The following is a 22,234-nucleotide window of genomic DNA, read 5'->3' on the forward strand; positions in this document are numbered from 1 at the left end:
AAACAAAAACTGATGAAAACCTGTCTTAAAAACACGTTTTGTACGCTAAAACATTTTGTTTGACGAAACTAATTATTTCCATCTAATTTGTGATCAATTTACCTGGTTTGTTGGGTATTTGGGTTTTTTTAGGGTTCTTTTTTGGGGGGGATTAAGAATTCATGTTGAATTTTGAAGTTTTTTCATTGTCTTAGTCATTTAGATGCTGTCGCAATAGTGTGCTTTAACATCGTCATTTGTTCATAAAAGATGATTTTTAAACAGATATATCATGTTAAGGAGGGTTATTTGCGAACAATACCAGTCGGGAAAATGTTAAATTTCGCGAGCCGTAATTCTGTTCAATTACACCGAATTTAAACGTTTACAAACGCCTTTATGATCGTGATGTTAGCAGCGTCCAGTCGGATAGAGTAATTTTGTCATATACCACGACAGAGAGGGTAACAAAGGTATATCCTTTATGCATATACCCCGAAGGCGTTACAAAAATGAACGATATTTATTTGGTAACAGTAAATTGGTGAAATATACACTATCAACCAACCAAAACACAGGATTCTTACATACAGTGTAATAATACAAAAATTGACAAGGCATTTCGTTACTCATAATTCCAGTATGCATCGTGGGGTAGGTTGGCAGACTCGTGTTCATTTGCAAAAAAGTTATAAAGATAAAATTAAACATCATGCATATATTTAACGACGTTTGTGACGTTTAAATGACAGACTCCTGTACCGTTACAGAATTATATTCAATGCAAAATTATACGACGTAAATTTAACAATAACTATGATAGTCACGTTCAAAGTTTCTTTCGTTGAAGAATTTCATGTTGACCTTGAATATCTTTTAAATATATGTGTCGTTGTGTTGCATTCAGAATGACATGCTTCCACATTTGTATTTGTTATTATGAAGATGACTAGCACAGAAGGTAATAAGACATTTCGTTTTAAATCGGTGTAGTTTGATAAAGTGTTAAAGTTGCTAAGAATGTTAAAGGCAAATGTTCAAATGACTCATGTACCGTTACATAATTGTTTTCAAGGCAAATTATACGACGTGCTAGTTTAACAAAAACGACGATTGTCACGTTCAATATTTAAAATGACTTCCGTTTTAAGTTTACAAATTGAAGCAACGTCTGTTCAAACGTACATTAGACAATTGTCTGGCTTTAATGATGCTAATGACTTGTGAAAAATGGCGCGACAAGTCTAAGAACCAATTTACACTTTCATAATACCATTTTTAACTTTAACCATGTTTGTGAATAATGAATACTTATTTCTAAAAACCATCAACATTCATCAAACTGTCTGCTTTGAACATTTTGTCATTGTTTTACTCGAATTTTCAATTGATTCATATGGCGTTTTCATGGAATGATGAATGTTCTGTTTGGTTTAACATTTCGTCATTCTAAAATAGAGGACAACAAGAATGTGTCACCAGTACACGAATGCCCCACTAGCACTATCATTTTCTATGTTCAGTGGACCGTGAAAATTGGGTCAGAACTCTAATTTGGCATTAAAATTAAAAAGATCATATCATAGGGAACATGTATACTAAGTTTGAAGTCGATTGGACTTCAACTTCATCAAAAACTACCTTGACCAAAAACTTTAACCTGAAGTGGGACAGACGGACGGACGGACGAACGAACGGACGGACGAACGAACAGACGAACGGACGCACAGACCAGAAAACATAATGCCCCTCTACTATCGTAGGTGGGGCATAAAAACACAGAGGAACATTCAAACTGATAAGTCGACACATACTGACGTCATGGACTACGTCATGCTGGGTGATCTCAGCTGTGCCGGAATGGTAGCAAACCAATAGATAAAACGGTAAACAATTAGCCTTTTCAGAATTAAAGGGATATGTGTACTTTCCTAGTTTGTGCTCCAAAATGAAAAGTAATCATGTCCTTTAATTCTTAGGTTCTATTATGGTTCAGGACATACAAACAACGTTTTGGTGTACGCTTTTGATTCTTTTCCATTAATGCATTTGAATCTGAGCGCGAATTGAAATTCAGGTCTTGGAAATAATTTTAACCAATCTACTGGAAACAACGTTAACAGAATAAAGATTAAAATGTTTTTCCTGCGTATTTCTGAATATACCTTTTTGAAGCAGAGCTATGTCTGGCAAACTTATCACGAAGATAAACACATTCCCTAAACATAAATATGATGTGTCGTTTAAGCAATAGGCACACGATTTTTGGAATTTACATGTTTGTATGAAAATTTCGGACGATTACTTTCATTTGTTTCGTAGGCTTGTACCTTTAGGACAAATAGTAGATTAAATTTGATGCTATTGAAACTAATACTGATAATGTAACAAGTTCTGTATATTTCTTTTTAATCCGTAAAGGTTAAAAATATACAAATTGCCGGTGTCCCATGCCTTTCACGTTAAAACTCAGCTATCGAGAATTGATTATGGTGCCTGCATTGCGTGATGGTATAGGCAATAAATAAACTGAATTCAGATATTGACTACATCAAACGTCTAACATGTCTTCGACAATCAGTACTTTGGCAAAATGCAAGATGTCAATTGAATTCAGTTTTACCCAGTTGTTTAATTGAAATCTATATTGTTAAAAGCTCTAGTCGTATTACGTTCGTGCTTAAATTAACCACTATTTATCCCAACGTTACGATGACATCGCATGAGGTTTAAAACTGTTTTGTATTGATAAGCCTTCAGTCTGTATTTAAGCTTTGATTAAATGATCGACTAGATCATTAATGTAATATTGGAATACTTCATGCAAGTAAATGGCTTTCATTATTTGTTGGCGTTTTTTTTCGTTTGTTGGGGAATGTTGTAAAACTCGGCCTGCTCGGAACCAAAATTAAAAATTTCATGCCATCCACAATTCTAAATATATAACATATTATTTAAAAATTGAGGCCTTTGTATCAACTTCACTGTTGGTCTTCTACTTGAGGTTGTACAGGAATTAAAAACATACCTATGAAAACACGAAACTTTGTATGCAGAATAACCCCAAAACTTTCAAATCTTTCAAATGAAGAACAAAACAAAATAATAATAAAAAAGAACATTAAGCAATTAATCAAACTATTGATAGCTGTACAAGGTACATATATGAAACAATATGTATGTCTCATTATGCCATATAACGGTTAACATTAGAAGGGTTCAAACACAGGTTTGGGGCAAGTATTCGTTTGAGACAGACGTCTTGTGAATTCATATTTTGGAGAAAAAAATTAATACAGAAACTTCGTACACATCGCTCCACCGTGAAAAAACAACCTGAGAATTGTCAAAGAAGCAGAAGTCTTGTGGACGAAATAGTTTGATAGACATAATCAATAATGATTGGCGCTTCACAGTTTTCCTATCCAAAGCTAAAAGAACAATTTTCTTTTCTACTCAACTATATTGATGAGAAACGGAAATTGCAATAGTGAGATCTGAATATTAGTTATTAGTGTAAACATGGTGATATATTTTGACAAAAAATCTGAGTGACGTAGGCGTGTTTTATTATTTTACAAGTAAGGTTCCGGAGTAGATTTAACAGGGCATTTTTGCAATACTAAACAAACGGCAATATATAATTTAATTTTTTTTTCAACAGCAGATTTTTCAGAATGCAAATGCATAATTCTAAAATGCTGTTATTGTCACTAATGCAAATATATACTGTCTATTTACTAAAATATGTATTATACCTTTGTATAAAACACTTAAATTCATAATCATGTAAACCAATAAGGATGCTGTGTTGTAATAAAAATATTGCAAAGCAGAAAAAAAGTTCCAATTATAAGAAAGGAGTCATAACATATAAATAGAACAAAAAGCTAATCACATAACACAGCAAATTATTAGGGATCCATTACTGTAAACCAACTTATTTTCGCGGATACTTTATTTCGCGTTTTACCCTTTCTAGACCATTTCGCGGTTATTTATATTCGCGATTTTTTGTCTAACTTGATGAAGTTAAATAAGGAATGATCCAAGTTTTAAATATTTGCGACAATTTATATTCGCGTTATTTTTCTACTCGCGAAAGTCGCGAAAATAAATAGCTCGCGAAAATAAGTTGGTTTACAGTATTATAAATACAATATTAACAAAGAGAAAAAGAGTTCCAATTATAAGAACAGAGTCATAATAGATGAATAGAAAGAAAGCTAATTCACATAACGCAATAACGATAGGACGTTAAACAACTACTTTGTTAAGTAAAGAAGACATAATATATTGATAGAAAAAAAAGCTAATTCACATAACAAAATAACAATAGGACGTTAAACGACTTCTCTGATAAGTTAACTGCATGTATCGTGTAATCATAATGAATATCCTATGGTGTTTTCTGATAGAACGCAAATGTCCGTGACAATGAATACAGTTAATTAAGATACAGAATTGGCAGTTATCAGCATTTGATATACTTCTTCAGTGACTAAGAAATATGCACTATTGGCCTTAAATTGGATGTCAACAATATTATCCGGATGGTCAATTGTTGATAAGAAAACAAATCTGATTGATTATTGAGATTTGCCAGGACAATAATTGATTTACACGAATATGTCATTTTATGTAATTGGATAACTATAGATTCTTACTACTGAATCTACTAATGCTATATTTCTTCTATCGCAGAGGTAAACGTCTCAAATATATAACCCGAAGCTTGCCGAGTGATTTGAATGTTTGATATTTATTAGTCAAGAGTGAAGAAATATATGAGAAGAAAACGAAGCGATGTATAGGTATAACACAATCAACAAAGAACAAATCAAATAATTTAAGCCATCTCTCTGTCTCAATCTTACCTGAAAAAGCTAAATTGATGACGAAGAAGACTAAGTTTGACCGTTTCCGTATACGACTTAATAGGATTATAACAGCAATGTTTAAAGAAACTGTCAGCAGTAACTCTACACAACGGATCCATTTGGATATTTCCCATTCAATCTGAAAAACAAATATTATAATATCAAAAAGTAATTCTAAAAATAAGGTTAAACAGAACCAATTAACGCATCAATATGTGATAGATCATACAAATTATATTGTCTATATATAGGAGTCAATTAAACATGAAAGAAAAAAAGAAAACCTGCATATTGTTCAGATAGTCTTTAATGTTAGCTGCATTGTGCAGATAATTTGAGAAAATACATGATATATTGCCTTTTTAAACAATAGCATCTATCATCCAGCTAAGACGGAAATACGATAAAGTGACATGATATTATGCATACTATTCAGGAAGTTTAAGAAAACATTATTTAGAAAAAAGATTGTCGATATAACATATATCTCCCGGACATGGAAGGAAAATAAATTGCATGTATAGATATGTTCTACATTGTTCATATAGTTTCCGAGATTATTTTATAGAAAAGGATTGTCTTTATTATATTGTGCATCTATCTCATAGTGGTTGAATTTGAAGTGACATATGTGAAAGATGTACTGCATTCTTCAGATAGTTTTAGAAACAAATTATAGAAAAGGATTGTCCTCATTACAGCCATCATCCAGAAATTGAAGGACGAATATATGACGTGTTTCAAAAGATGTACTGCATATTATATAGATACTTTATATAGCCTAAGTCAATATTTCATAGAAAATGATTGTTTGTATAATATTTCTATCTCTTGGGAATGTAAAGACGATAACATTTCAGGTAGAAAAAGATGTATTGCATTGTTTGAACATTCCAAGAAAAAAATCATTGAAAATGATTGTCTTTGGTGGATCTTTCTCTAAAAATAGAAGAACGTTTTGATTATTACACGTATGAACAGAAAGGAGTGTCTTTAAACCATGTGTATATTATCAATGGGATAAGTAATCTGCATTAACTATTAAATCTTCATATTTTTTTGAAAATAAACATAAAATTATTATATAATTCGAGGATAATAAAACTGATTGTATGTATCGAATAACTGAAAACTTCTGATAGTGTCTTTTAAGATACATTTTATTTCTACGGATAACGTTATTGGTTGATCTTTGTCATCTTAAACAGTATATTCATTTTGATATCTGTTCAGTTTATATCATTTTCAGTTAAATATAAAACATTTCAAAATTTCTATACTGGAAATCTTACAACAAAATCACAGAAATAATATACATTAGCAGTAGACGGTACAAAATATATAAAAACCAGGATTGAAATTTTATATTTGATCCAGAAGTGTTTTTCGTCTTCAAAAGACCTATCAGTGACGCTCAAATAACAAACCCATGTTAAAGATGCATAACAACGTACGAATTTGAAGAGCATTGAAGATTAAGAAAATCCAAAAGTTATGCAAAGTACGGCTTATGTCATCTTTCCTGAGCTAGAAAACCCTAAGTATTTTAAACTTCAAAGTCTTGTAAAGAGTTATACAGTTTATAATCATGACCATACCAATGTCAACACAGAAGTGCTGAACAATTCATCACAGAAAACTAATATAGTCAAGGTATGATTGTAAAACAATAAAATTAAGACGATGTAACGAATTATGAAAAAATCATGCTTCTTACATAGATATGTTAAAAATACTTAACTATTAGGCACGAGCGTCATTTGTCCAATAGTGATGAAAGCGAATGCAAATACCTACCTTTAGTCGCTCACGGAAAAGTAATATTCATGCCTCATAATTGAGGATTTTAAACTTAGCCCATATTCTTACAAACAGGTATGTATTATACATCTAGCAGTGACATTTATTAAAAGATGTTCTGCATACTGTTGAAACAGTCCGTAAAAAGTTTGTAATGGAGGCTTTCTATAATTGTACTCCTTCTTCGAAATATTGCGCTGTCGCTACATTTACAAGGTATTTGCTCGCGTCTGATACAAGTCTAGCTGCTATAATTGCATCTCATATTGGAAATATTAGACATGATTTATCATCTTTAACTATGGATACTTATTTAAATATAAGTTTAAGGGCATATCCAACAGTTTATTTTTGACGGTGAGAATTTTTTCCCGTAAAGATATTTCATTCTTCAATTGACAGAGAATAAAATTTTGCCTAAAAAAAAAATATTTGTTGTCGATTTCGTTTTTGCAAAAAATACTGCTGAAAATTGGACATTTTTGCAATTTTGAAGAAACAAACGTTTTTTATTTAAAACAAATAAATATGATTTTTTAATCAACATATACTTATATAATGGGGCTCAAATTGAAGCAATATAGTTCAAGATGGTTAGAAAAATCTAACTTTACCATTTAAAGAATTAATTCTTACTCAAATAAAGAGTCATGGTTATAACCAAAAACGGCAAGAAATGTACATTTGAAATGCACATTTTAGATTTTTTTAAATATTTCTAACGGTGTCGATTTGACCAAAGTAAGATATGTTATTTTTTGAAAAAAATGGAACGTCATAACGTTTTGAAAAATATTTGTCACCATACTCGTTTTTGAGAAAAATCCAGTAATATAATATTGTTTACTCTATCCCTTCCGTAAGCCTCACAAATTGCGCCAAAAATTAAGACGTTTCGGAACGTAACGTTATATTTCCCCGCTAATTTTTCACAGGCAGTGCGACGGTGTTGCAGACTGTGACTTTGTTGGATAGTTTTCTCGATAGCACTCATATCGCATCTTCTTAATTATAATGGACCAGTATCTGTACGAGATAATAATTCAGTTAGCTTTACTATTGTGTTCGTCAAAATTGTGAAACATGCAAACAATCAATCCGAATAATTCAGTCGTTATATTCCGCTAATCTAAGATTACGGGGAGGGACTGAATTATTCGGGTTAGCAAACCATGGAATTACAAACTATTAAAATAGTCCCCGTCTCTGGTATACGGTATTTCATCCCTCTTTTAAAACAAACGAATTACACGTTAGAAATCCGTTTCTGTGTGTCGGTCTATAGCACAAAGCAGGGTTAATTTTCATATTATATTTACATTTGATGTTTTTGTTCTGATTATTCATTTTATATGCCACTTGACGTCCGTCATCCATAATCATTATTTATTTTACCGTTACTTTACAAAGAAGTGTTTTTCTTACACTGATTTATATTACACTGTCTATATAATTTCACATATAGAAATCAATAAAGAGCATGTGAAATTTTGCAACCAAACACTCTCCGACTCTATATTATATATTCATGTTGCAGTTTTTTTTTCTTTCTTTACAGCTAGGCCTCTAGCTATAAAAAAAATCTGTATGTTGACTCTTAGTGTTTTTAATTATATGTGTCGTTGGGTTGCTGTCGTATTAATGTATACCTTTAAAAAAAAATTCATAAAAAAAGGATTGATTGGGTATAGAAATATTCACATCTCTGGACTGCTCCCATCCAACAGTTACGTGTATATATCTCAGATGTATAAATTTCGCGCTATCTATACGTTAAAATACCATCTAAATAAATGGTTGAAGCGATATACGAACTTTGAATAAAATCTATAAACAACAACAAAGGTCACATGAATCTTCAAATAAGTCGCATCTGTTGCGCCTTTTGCAGTTGTAGTTGAAAAAATACTTTGATTAACAAAACAGTTCAGTAAGACATTAACTTGGATAATAAACGAAACGGCCGAAAAATGTTGAATGTTATTGTGGCCATTTTTTCGTGAGTTTTTGCTTTTATGACATATTTACAATATATAAGTAAATGAAATTGACACGGTAATTTGTCCACATAAACGAGCCTGACTGCCGTGGTATAACGCTTCAATATATGAGTTATTGCATATATACACAATTGAAATTGTTTTCTGTTCTACTGCCCTCTACATAGTTTGGCTGCATACAATGTAACCACTGATGTAGACATTGATTATTCAAACAAATGAATTTAAAGAGAAAGATGCGGAAAGAAATTCTAAAATTTTTGTTTAGAAATAAGATATAAAATAAAAATAAAATACCAAAATTGGAGTACTGTTTGAGACACTTATCAGTTGAGCTCTAATGATTATGCATCACTATATGAAACTGATGAATTGATTGCTCCCGTGCTCCAGTGGCAAATATCTAACGCATATTTACGACGAGGCGAGAATGAATCAGAAGTAAATGATTGATAAATGTATATTATCAAGATATAAAGAGTGTACTAGCGGTAAAATGTATGCCGTACTAGATAAAGTTGAATAATGATCAAAATCTTGACTTAAGCTTTTAGCCCCCCACCCCCCAATTTTGAATTATGGTATTTCGATGGCTGTTTTTTTTTCCAATCCTGTTATGGACCCGCTGACTTAAGAGGGCGTGTCTAATTAGTCAAGACCTACACTGGTTTTTTGTTTGTTAAATTATATTTATTCCCTCATACATAAGTAAACACCAACATCGTCAGATATTTTCCACTTGTATGTCAGTGTATATATTACAATGTTTTCCTAGTTCAATGTTTATTATTACTGTGTCGTCTTTTGTTTTACATTGTTTTCTGGTTAAAGGTCGTATTTATTTAAAGAGCTACTGAAAATATATTAGCACTTCAACGCAAAGCTAGATGCATGATAAATGTTAGTTTTACGCCGTATTTTATTTTTCTCAAGAAACCATTTTTTTTTCATCTTTCTCAAGTAAAACCAAACTTTGAGGTATTTTTTTATCCTGAATGACAATCTCTCGGAAAAGTTTGGTAAAGAACTAAATACAATTTGTGTTGCATTCTAATGCACTAATAAATCATTACGCATTTCCTTTCTACTGTATTGAAGATAATTTTCATAAAACGGAAACTTAAGTGAGTATGTTCTAGTAATGATTAAGATAATTGTAGTTCCTTTATAATAGACAAAAAGGACAAAGATATCTTTTAAGTTTTGAGTTCTAGTTCTGTTAATATTCTGTATGAGTTTTTTGCCGATTCCTGCCGTGCCCTTTCCTTTGAGGAAAGAAACCGCCCTTTCCAGACGGCCATTATGACGGCGTTGAAACACCGTGAAATTACGGGGAACAATAGACGACGGTTACGTTTGTTATTACCTCCCCTGAAACTGTTGGATATGCCCTTAACATTGAACAAGACTTAGAATACATCAAAGACGACGTTAAAGTACAATATAACGTTTGCTTGTTTATCATGATTATGGTAACCCTTACAAATATGAAGTAATAATGTTTATCATATACTTAGACTAAATAACATATGATTTTTACCGTATGATAATAGCATTAAATTAAATCATTTTCCATATTTTTCGAATTGGTGCTTAGCGGGCTGATATGAAAAGTTTATCACATGCTTCAATTGTTATCACATGCCTTTCCGTAACGTTATCACATGGCATTCCGGTGATACTCGGCAAATTCCGGAAAATACACCTCAATGCTACGTTTTCAGTGAAAAACATTACAAAGTAGTGTACAAAACAATTATTTGAATACTGGAAAGTATATTGTGTAAAATAATTAAATTAAATTAAAAAAAAAAAAAAAAAAAATATTACAGTGACTTGACTGTTAGTGTTGCTCTCCACCAATTGCAACTCATTCAAAATTTTGACCAAATTGCAATTTGTTTTATAAAATCAAATTGTTCAACTGGTCAGAAATTTGAACCAACTGCTGTAGAAAACCACAGTCAAGTCATGAAAGTGCAAGGTGATAAAATAAAACATACTTACAATCCTACAAGACTTTAACTCCACTTTAATGATGTTGTGACAAAATTAGTTTATCAGTTTGTATAGTTATATTATATTCATTTCCATGCTGAAGGGGGAACTGTTTATTTTGAATTGCTATAAAATTGTCCAAACTAAGCTTTCATATAGTTTTTCTTTCTAAAAGTATTCTATATTTATAAGAATCAGACATTATGTGAATTAAAACATCACATATTCAGTAAAATATGTGTAAAATTGCAATATATGTTTGTAGGAAGTTTCCATGGGGGAGATAATAACTTTTCTTCCAAAAAGTCTTTATTCAATAGAATAATATTTTAGGTTATCTCCCCTGAAAACTTATCAATAGCATATTGTTATTTCACACATATTTTACTGAATATATGATCTTTTATTTAAAATGATATCTGATTCTTATAAATATAGAATACTTTTAGAAAGAAAAACTATATAAAAGCTTAGTTTGGACAATTTTATAGCAATTCAAAATAAACAGTTCCTCTTCAGCATGGAAATGAATATAATATAACTATACAAACTGATAAACTGATTTTGTCACAACATCATTAAAGTGGAGTTAAAGTCTTATAGGATTGTAAGTATATTTTATTTTATCACCTTGCACTTTCACATTTTGACTGAACAATTTGTTCAATATTCTGACCAGTTGAACAATTTGGTTTAATAAAACAAATTGCAATTGGGTCAAAATTTTGAATGAGTTGCAATTGGTGGAGAGCAACACTAACAGTCAACTCACTGTAAATAAATGCATTTTTTAAAGTTTTTCTGAAACATAATTTAGAAAGTTACTTTAAAACAGTTGACTTTTCCAAACAATGTTCATTATGTATATTGTTGAATTATTTTTTTGTCGATTCGTCCATATTAAAATGTGTTTTTTTCTCTCTGTTGAGGCATATGCTAGAAAGATTGCGTATTGAATGTATCAAATTTTGGGTCCGACGTCCGTGAACTATTTACTCCTTCAACTTCTTTTCGGGAACCACGTAGAAGGATCAATATATGAATCTGTTATTTTTCTCTACCGTTGAAGCATATGATAAAAAGATCATAACATGTCATTTTTCATATCGCATGTATTATCAGCCCTCGGTCAATATCAGCCCTCGAGCCATGCAGCTCTTGGGCTGATATTAAACCTAGGGCTGATAATACATGTGATATGAAAAATGCCATGTAATAATCTGATATTATTTAGTGGTTCATTGAGTCTGAAGCATTGATAAGTTGCTTCAAAATAAACGATAACATTGTGATCTTTTAATCAAAATATGAAATTTATCTTTTAATTTGATGTCAGTCGACATGTATTATTGTATCGAATGACTGCAAACTTCGCAAATTTACGTAGATCGATTACAACTTCCGGCTCAAATTCAACTTTTGTAATTTGTCAATTGGCATATTTTCCCTGTCTTTATGTCTTTTTAATCTTAAGCGATCAACGTTTTAGCGGATATTGCAATATTTATATTCGTTTTTGGTCCATTAGGAGTATTTGGTGTTTTTCTAGATTGATCTGGTTTTAAGTAATATATCACGCACACTTCATTAACTTAACATTATCAACAAAAGCAGACTGAAGTAAATGCAAATATTTGAAATGAATCAATTTTACTTTACTGACGACAAATGCAGCAAGTGCAGCAAAGTTTTGAAATTTACTAATATCTTTTGTATGTGTAGTGAATAGTTTTTGTAGCGTCTTTAAATTGATTAAAAATACTGTTATATATTACTCAATGAAAAACGGTTAAAAGACAAACGGACAATGATCTAAAAACAAACAGGCCATCAAACAGCTTTCACCTGCATACGGAGTATTTGTCTCACAATTGATACGATATTCCCGGGCGTGTATTTCCTATCATCATGATCATGATTTCCTTGATAGAGGATTGCTACTCACAAGGAAGCTATCAAACCAAAAGTTCCAAATGGTGAAGGTGAAAACATCCCTTCGTAAATTTCACGGACGCCATCAAGAGTTGGTTGACCATTATGGAATAACAGTTTCACAGATGATATTGGATATGTTTCTTATGTTGTTACTACAATACGTCTTCCCTTTTCACAAATGTGACCTCCCGAATTATACTATATACCGGATTTGTAATAACATAAGAAACACGTCGGGTGCCACATGTGGAGCAGGATTTGCTTTCCCTACCGGAGCACCTGAAATCACCCAAGTTTTTGGTTGGTGCGTGTTGTTTAGTCTTTAGTTTTCTATGTTGTGTCTTCTGTACTATTGTTTGTCTGTTTGTTTGGGTTTTTTTTTATTTTTAGCCATGGCGTTGTAAGTTTATTTTCTATCTATGAGTTTGACTCTCCTTCTGGTATCGTTGGTCCCTCATTTCAACAACAAGGTCAACCTCAACGTTAGTTAAAGCTTTGTCAAATACAAATTATTGCACAATAGGCTGTTTCACGCGATTTGTTCAAACTGTAAATACACCAGATTGTTATAAACCGTTGTGCACTCTTTATGTTTTTGGTTTTTTGTCTTTAAAATTTCTCGATTTGCTTAGAAATGTTCGTGAAGGAATGAATGTCAACATGTTCGAGATATGAATCAATTAAAAAGTTCTGTGGGTTCATTATTTATTCGTCCGAAACCAATTTCCTTGGGTACAGGTGACCAACAAAATTAAATGTTAATCGACGAAAAAGTGTCTGCATGCGTGTGTGTGAACCTTCCAATACCGCGAAACTCAATTTCCACGAGCTATTTAGTTTCCCTTAATCTTATATAGCTAATATACATGGAATCATTTATCGATATAAAACAGGTGTTAATCGAAATATCGGTGTTAATCCCTAAGTAGTTTTATTTATGTTGTCCTTTCGTTAATAGTAATTTAGTATTAATAGGAGATCATTGGTTATGTCTCTTTTAAATACCCCTATCTGTTGGTTCATTGATGTATACACTGCTGAAGGACGCCTCCGGGTGCGGGAATTTCTCGCTACATTGAAGACCTGTTGGAGACCCTCTGCTGTTGTTTTTTATTTGGTCGGGTTGTTGTCTCTTTGACACATTCCCCATTTCCATTCTTAATTTTACTCATTGCCAACTTGTTATATCTTCAACCATAAGAAAGGATAAGCAAAAGAGGTCTCGGCCCGATTGCCAAAGAAAATATATGGCAAATCCCGAATTCCCGTGAAAAAAATGTATTAGCATCTGAAACACGATATAATTATATAATCTATTAACAAAATTGAGACATTCATTTCTCGAAATTGAAAAAAGTTATAAAATGACATGTATTATACGGTTGATCAGATAGTCTAAGAAAACAATTGATATAAAAGATAGTAAGTATTACATCTATCTCCCAGTGATAGTCTGAGATTGAAGTACAATAGAGTGACATGTATGAAAAGATTTACTGCATTTTGCAGACAGTCTGCGAAACAATTTACCAGTATAGTGAGGGGTTGTCTTTATCACATTTATCTTTCAATGATCGTACATGTAGGATGTATTGCGATATGTTGTAGGAAGATTAAGTGACATATATAAATTGTGTTTTATGTTAGAATAAACCACATTATACTACATTTAGAGTATTGTAAGTGTTTGCGTTTGTACTACTAAAGTGAATGTCAAATTGGTTGTTTTAGACACTGTTAAATATCTAAAACAGTAAATAGAAGTATAAACTAAGTTATAATTTGTCCAAATGATAAAAATACCATTAATAGTTATCAAAAGTACCGGGATTATATTTTAGTACGCCAGACGCGCGTTTCGTCTACATAAGACTCATCAGTGATGCTCAGATCAAAATAGTTAAAAAGCCAAATAAATACAAAGTTGAAGAGCATTGAGGATCCAAAATTCCAAAAAGTTCTGCAAAATACGGCTAAGGTAATCTACTCCTGGGGTAAAAAAATCCTTAGTTTTTCGAAAAATTCAAAGTTTTGTAAACAGAAAATTTATAAAAATGACCATGTAATTGATATTCATGTCAACACCGAAGTGCTGACTACTGGGCTGGTGATACCCTCGGGGTAAACTAAACTACATGAATATGAATACAAAATGCAAACATACACTGAATAGGACCTAAAATACGTTGCTAAAAACATGGAGTGCATTGCAATGTTTTTTTTATCGGTCTAATATGAATGGTCACGTAGGAAATAATTGGTTTTCTATTTTATTTACAGAAATATTAGATTATAAATTGATAAATACAATATACTTATAATATATAATTCAAATGATCTTTTAATTTGATTTAAGTAAAAATGTTTTATTTAATCGAATAATTCCACATTTCCTATAAAGTTTTTTTTAATATTTTATCTATTGTCTACCCTTTCTGATGACGTCATGAGGGTATCTATGACTGATTAACCAATACCTTTAGCTTACTGCGTTGTTTTTTCATTTGTTTTACTCTTTGCATTTTATGTATAACATTTCAAAATTATAATCGCGTGAAGTTTGTTAATCTTTATTTATATAAATCACTGGATTGCGTATAACATGTTTAAGTGTACTTATAAAACAAAGCATGTATAACATGTTTAAGTGTACTTATAAAACAAAGCATGTTTTAACATACATACAAGTCAAACTCGGTTGCTTACTTATGGGTCATTTTTTAAATGATGTCTGAGGAATTATTTTGCATAAGTTGAATTTCATTTTGTCATCACTTTGCATAGTTTCATAATTATTTATGTTTATCGATACTCTCTTTCATAAGACCACTATAATCCTCTTTTATATACTTGTAGTTGTTTACAATCTAATCTCGGGATTACTTCTCCATTAAGTATTTCAACGTACACAAATCTTTTGTAATTTTAGCACAGCAGTTCAGTGTGATCTCTTATCATATATCGTTTAAATCAAAGATCTATAACTAACATATAATATCCAATATACTTCCTATAGAATTATGGGGATATGATCGGTAAATGGATTACACGTGATATCTAATATACTTCCTTGTTTGTATAAGTTCAATTAATCTTTCTTGTACATTTTAACATTTGTAATTCGTAATTTGCAAATGAACATATTTTTTCCTGTCTTTATAATCCTTAGAGATCAACAATTTAGCGGATATAACAAAATATATGTTGCTTTGCAGTCCATTAGGTCTCTTTGGTGGGTAATATTACCGGATTTATCTGCTTTAAGTATTATATCACGTAAATTTCATTAAATTAACATTTTTAATATAACCAGACTTAAGTAAGTGCAAATATTCTAAATTAAATTATTTCATTTTACTGACGACAATTGCAGAAAGCAGAGCAAATTATCACGATTAATAATATTTACGTAACTTGTAACGCTTATTGTTGCTTCGTTTTGTTAATCAAAGATAGGGTAATGAATTCCACAGTGTAAAAATGAACGAGACGTGACTTGGTTGTCAATGAGCCAATCATACACTAAAAGAGATTTAGAAATTAAAAAAAAAAACAGGTCAATGTAGGGCATTCAACAACAAATTAGATATGCCCGTAGTATTATTGTCTCTTAACTGGTTTTTTTAAAGGAATTTCGATTATCTATTCTTTTACTTCATTAGTTTTCAGAGAGGGCTTTCATCCTAACCACTCAAACCTACTCCGCATTTATTATACACTTACAGTTAAAAATGTAGGTGGCAATACATAGATTTGGTCTGTACGAAACTATTCCTGGATTAACCTTTATCAGGATTGTTTGTTAAAAGTACGAAAAAATGTATTTCTATTTGTACACAAAGATGTGTATTAACGATAACAGGATGTGTAATTGATATGTACCGTAATCAGATGCGCCTTTTGACAATCAATATGATCGCTATATGCGCGTTTTGGGCCCCTAAATTTATAGCTTGCTGTTCGGTGTATTCCAAGGCTCCGTGTTGAAGACCATACTTTGACATATAATGGTTTACTTTTAAAAATTGTTACTTGGATGGAGAGTTGTTTCCTTGGCACTCGTACCACATCGTCCTATACTTATATGTGTTGCTTTATTAGATTTTAATTTCAGTAATCATGTTAATGATGTCATAAGAACATTATAAAAATATCAATTTTGCAAAAATGTCACAGTAACTGTGTTCTACTTTGCAAGGAAGACAAAAAAAAGTATATACAGACTGTTCTCAGTTTTTTATTTATTTTAATTTAAGAACCATACGCCGATGGTTCAAACTGTTTTTCACTCATATTGCTATTTTTTTCAAAATACCTGATGTCCTTCCTGATTTTTATATCAGAACTGTACACATGAGATATATCGAATATAATATCTGCAAAATGGGAGGCGAAAGATGCTTACATTAAAGTCCATAAGTAGAAAATAAACAAACGAAGACATAGCAAAAAATGTAAAGCTACCAAAAGAAAAACAGCAGTATACAAAACATAACATAAAAATCAAAGACTGAGCAACACAAACCCCAACAAAACCCGGATGATCTCAGGTGCTGCAAATGTTGTTCCTGTGCGTTTTCGATATTCTTTTCAAAATCAAAGTAAAACTGTATCTAATCTATTTAAAAGAAGAAGAAAAAAGCATGCAGATGTTTTCTTGTACATGTGATTGAAATTAAGTATCATGCAGCTATTGCATGGAGATCGACAGAAAGCTATCAGTTATATATTAGATGCAGGCAAGACAAATCACATTGCGACATGTAAACAATTTTATACGTATAAGGTGAGACGCGAAGAACATTTTTCGCTTAAGTTGTCCCTTGTTGCAGATAAGGAAGTAAATAGTCAAATGAGATTTATTTTAAGAGATTGGTGTTTGTTTTTTACTTTTAATCTACACGTAATGTTGAACGTCTGTTTATCTATACATATGAACACGTGAAACTATTGTGAGGGAAAGAGAAATACTCTTGTACTTATTTCATGTCTGCTCACTCAAATAACAAAATTGGGTAGGTAGGTAAAAATATTTTATGAATAATATATTTTTCACAGTCAATATGGAGAAATGCTCCGGATTTTAATGGTGATTAAACAAAAATGTATGGACATGTAAGAAGATTACCCAAATATGTCTTCACATCGACGGTGATTAACCAAAGATGTCTGGACTTTTACGGTGATTTACTAAATATGTCTTCAAATCAACGGTGACTTCCCAAAAATGTCTTGGCGCAAACAGAACTTTACCAATAATGTCTTTAACATGTATTTGCGTTGAATTGACAATTTAAGGTACATTGTGTAGCTATTGAACCAGAACACGTAGCTATATTAGTTTGCATAGCTCGGCTGAGAGAGAGTTTTCTTTGTTCCAAAAATGTGTTTAACCAGGACATAAATGATTGTTCCAGTTACGTCTTCTGTAGTTTTCAAATCTTTGTTGTTGGTGACAGTTCATTGATATTAAAACACGACTGTATCCAGTCTTGCTCATTTGAAGGAGGAGCCGATCCGGTGTTTCAAAAATGAATTTAAGTAGGCCTCAACATCTTCAGTAATTGTCGTATCTTTGGGATTTCTGTTTGTGTTTTCGTTAATACTGTGTTAAGGATGTTCGCTACTCTGTTAAAAAATAACAAGCTTTTTAAAAGACTATTATGAATTGATAGTATATAGATAATGAAACTAAAAAAGTAGAAAAAAATGGAGGGTCCGTGTGCTCGTTTTAGAGATATAAGCCATTGAAAATTTGGCGGGAATTTATTCTCTCTAGATTTTCCATATATTTAACATTGGCACCTTTTTTGTTTCTAACATTATGAAAGAATAACAAGAATTTTATAAAATTTTGAAATATGGCTTTTTAAACTTTATGTAATAAAATTATAAAAAGAAAAGAAGGGGTTAGTGGGCAAAATTTTTTAATGACAATACATGGATAAAACCAGAGGATTCCGAAAATCTGGCAAAAAGTCAAAAAATGGAGGAGCAAACATCCTTAACATATCAATGATATTCGCTCTTTCGTTTATCTCAAATTATTTGTATCCTCGGTTGCTGTTTTCTTAACACTAACCAATATTTCAACCCATATTTCAATGCATTCTTAATATAAAACTGTATCATGTGTATGCAATGACCGTACCAAGTCAGGAATATGACAGGTGTTTTCTATTCATTTGATGTGTTTGAACTTCTGATTTTTAAATTTGATAAAGAACTTTCACTTTTTAATTTTCCTCGGAGTTCGGTATTTTTATTATTTCTCTTATTACAAACATTTGAACAACAAACCATAAAATGAGATAATAAAACCTTTGACTTTCCCTGTTATATGTCATAAATAGCTAGTCTTGCTCAAAGATTACATCGTTAATGTTAAAAATTCAACCTTGAAACAAAGTGAACATTGAAAACATTGCTGATATAGTTTTTATGGACATCAAGGGACGGTATAGCGTAATTATAGTCTCATAATCTCTGATAATGAAACCCCATAGAGTGGAAAGTAAAGTAATTAATTACAGTTTCTGTCAGAACGATGTTCTGACTAATTAATTATTAAAAGATATAATGAAATATAAAATCAGTAAAATTCTCACTATGTCTTACAATATGGCTTTTCTTATACATCATCTATTAACTAGAATTGTATTGAGCCTGAATTGAGCATAATATTATGCTCTAATGCACCTGAAGTATGTTAACGTTAGCTCATCGTTCTGATTATATTTCACTTTCACATTGCACCAAGAGGATTATATTGACAAGAAAGTGATATATTTCCAATTAATTTCAATCAAGCAGTGGTTATTTCGTGAATACAGTGAGAAGTTTTCAAGTAGATTTTTCTACATTACAATTCCTTATGTCAGTTTAATTTATTTGTTTACTTTCCAGGGATATATGTAGAAAGTCTTTGTTGAATACCAAGACTTCAGATTCTATATTGGCAAAAGTAACCCCCTCATCTGCACTATTAAATTATAATTTAGTTTTGTAAACTAATCACTGATTCAGTGCATTGAATATATTACCATATGAATAAAAAGCGACAGAAGATACCAAATAGACATTTAATTTTATTAAACTGCGTGACAATAAACCTAAACCGATCTGCAAGTCTAACAAAATACTACATTGAAGACTATAGTCTTAGCAAATCTTCTCATGTTCCCTACAAGGGTACTAGTATGACAAAGTTGCAAGCATAAGACAAATTAAATGGTAGGACCGACACACAAATATATAAAGATTGATACACAATTAAAGATTTAAAAACATATTCACAAAAAAGAACTTGGAACCAAATTCTAATAATAATTGCTGATTATTTTATACTTATGCCATAGCTTAAATCTTGTTTTCGGCTTCATATCCACATCAAAACGCAACAAACAAAGAAGTTCATTATATATATGCGACTCTCTTGATTAAAAAGATCTAATGACAATTATTGTGCGTTTTTTCTCTATTCCCTTTTCCTTATCGAATTTACCGAACCGTAATAACTAATCGTATACCATTGTCTTACTCAATCAATGAGAACGACCGGTGCAAAAAATAATTTAACCTATAATGTCATAGGGTTAAACACATTGTTCTTTATAGTATGGACGTGTAAGCTGGACCGATTATCTCACTTACATAATATATATTCTTTATATAAAAGGCGAAAGATACAAAGAAGGCATCCAAACCGAAACAAAATGACAATATCGTAGTAAAACACGAAAATCGACGAACAAATACAACAGTATACACAACTCAACATAAATAACTATCGACACACAACAGCAACCTGAACAAATTCTCATATCACATATAATTGATTCCCCCCCCCCCCTCAATTTCAAATCTGCTGAAACGACGAAATTCCAAGCAAAATGTACCTTAGGTACCTTCCCTTCAAGAAACCTAGATTTAAATACATGTCGCAATAATTGTCTTTTCCTGGATTTAGATATATCTGTTCTACACAGGACATTCTACCCTCATACATGTTATATTTACGACAAAAAGGACGGCTTTGTGCTCTCTTTTATTAATTTTCAAGTTGCGGATGGTGATCTTCATTCAATAAGAGACACAAACCCAGCCTTTATATAATTAGTACCATAGTGTGTTAGTGACTAATACGGTGTATATGGGGTCAGAAAATTCCATATTGAGTGAGAGTGAAGCTCGAATATATGGGGTCAGTAAATTCCATATGGGGTGAGAGCGAAGCTCGAATATATGGGGTCAGTAAATTTCATATGGGGTGAGAGCGAAGCTCGAATCTCCATATGGAACTTAATGACTCCATATATACCGTATTACGTCACTAGCACACTAAGTAACGAATGTATCTCACCGACTATCTTAACATATGAAATTTAGACTAGTGACCTATCAAAATGAGCAAGACTTCTATACTGTTAGCATTAAGAAACTAGCTACGTCCATTGATTATACAAGAACAGATGCCAATAATAACAACTTATTAGGTTTAAATGTTTTTTTATGAATTTATTCCATCTTAATCATCAATTTCTTCGTCTGTTGAAACCTTTAAGATTTTTTTCTCAGTACCGTTTTGTTTTTATAAAGGGAAGTAACACCACTACTAACCGTGTATGAAATAAGCCCCGCCTACCATTTATCTAATATGGAATATAAAGGGACGTAACTTACACCACTTCTAACTGTGTATGAAATAAGCCCCGCCTTCCTACTTACCTAATATCAAATATACACGGTCTCCACGAGGACACTTTTAACCAATCATATTCCTAGAAATGTATAGGAGGTAAGATAAATCTTGATATTGTTTATGTTTGTTTGGTATTATCATGCATCACTTTGTTAATGATACTGTTAGAAGGAACGATTTTAATTTGTAAGATTTGTAATCAACTGACCTGCTATCAACATATGATTCCGAAAGATAAAGTTTGATACCTATTCGTTTTTTAAACAGAATTTTATTGATTTGAACATTAATTCATTATTTATGCCAAAGTAAAGAATAACACCTTACCCATTATAGTCATAGTACATCTCTTTTATTGTAAGCTATACCCATACTTTTAGTTCCTAAATGACATAATTTGTGTCAACAAGGCTAAAATGCATAATTCATCAGCTGAACACGACATAAATGTAACTACAAATTAAACCGTAGCATTTTATTGTCTCTCTGGCTATTGATTTTGTCATAATTTGTCTTGTCTAAGTCCGAAGGGGAATTGTCAAATTCATTTGCATAGTAAGCAGTATAATTAGTAGTTCAAACTATACGAAACTAATTCATTGATTGACAATATTCAAATGCAAAGTGTACGAACCTAATCTATGGACTAAATATATAATTTTAAATGCAAAGTTTACTATATTTATACTATAAGTGCTTAAGGGGAATTGTGATAATTAACAAAACTTTCAATATTATAACGTGCATGATAGGAATGACCCACAAATATCAATGAATTGAAACACCATTACAGATTTATAACTCTATATTAATAAACTTTAGACCAAAAACAAAATTGTAAAGAACACACTTTTATCTTATATTTAACTTTAAGTTATATTTAACTTTAAGTTATATTTAACTTTGCCATTAAAGTGCGAGGTTTGGCATGCCACAAAACC

The 22,234-nt window shown here is 31.4% G+C and overlaps 1 protein-coding gene across 1 annotated transcript in view; it reads right to left on the reverse strand.

Annotated features, from left to right (window-relative positions):
• LOC139502991 (neuropeptide S receptor-like) overlaps window positions 1-22,234 on the reverse strand; it is a 41,448-nt gene that overhangs the window by 6,265 nt on the left and 12,949 nt on the right. Inside the window, exon 3 of the mRNA XM_071292660.1 lies at window positions 4,857-4,998. Within this exon, the coding sequence (XP_071148761.1) occupies window positions 4,857-4,998 (142 nt within the window). The remainder of the gene's footprint in view (window positions 1-4,856; window positions 4,999-22,234) is intronic.

This window comes from Mytilus edulis, chromosome 14 (genome assembly GCF_963676685.1).
Source record: "Mytilus edulis chromosome 14, xbMytEdul2.2, whole genome shotgun sequence".
Classification (NCBI taxonomy): domain Eukaryota; kingdom Metazoa; phylum Mollusca; class Bivalvia; order Mytilida; family Mytilidae; genus Mytilus; species Mytilus edulis.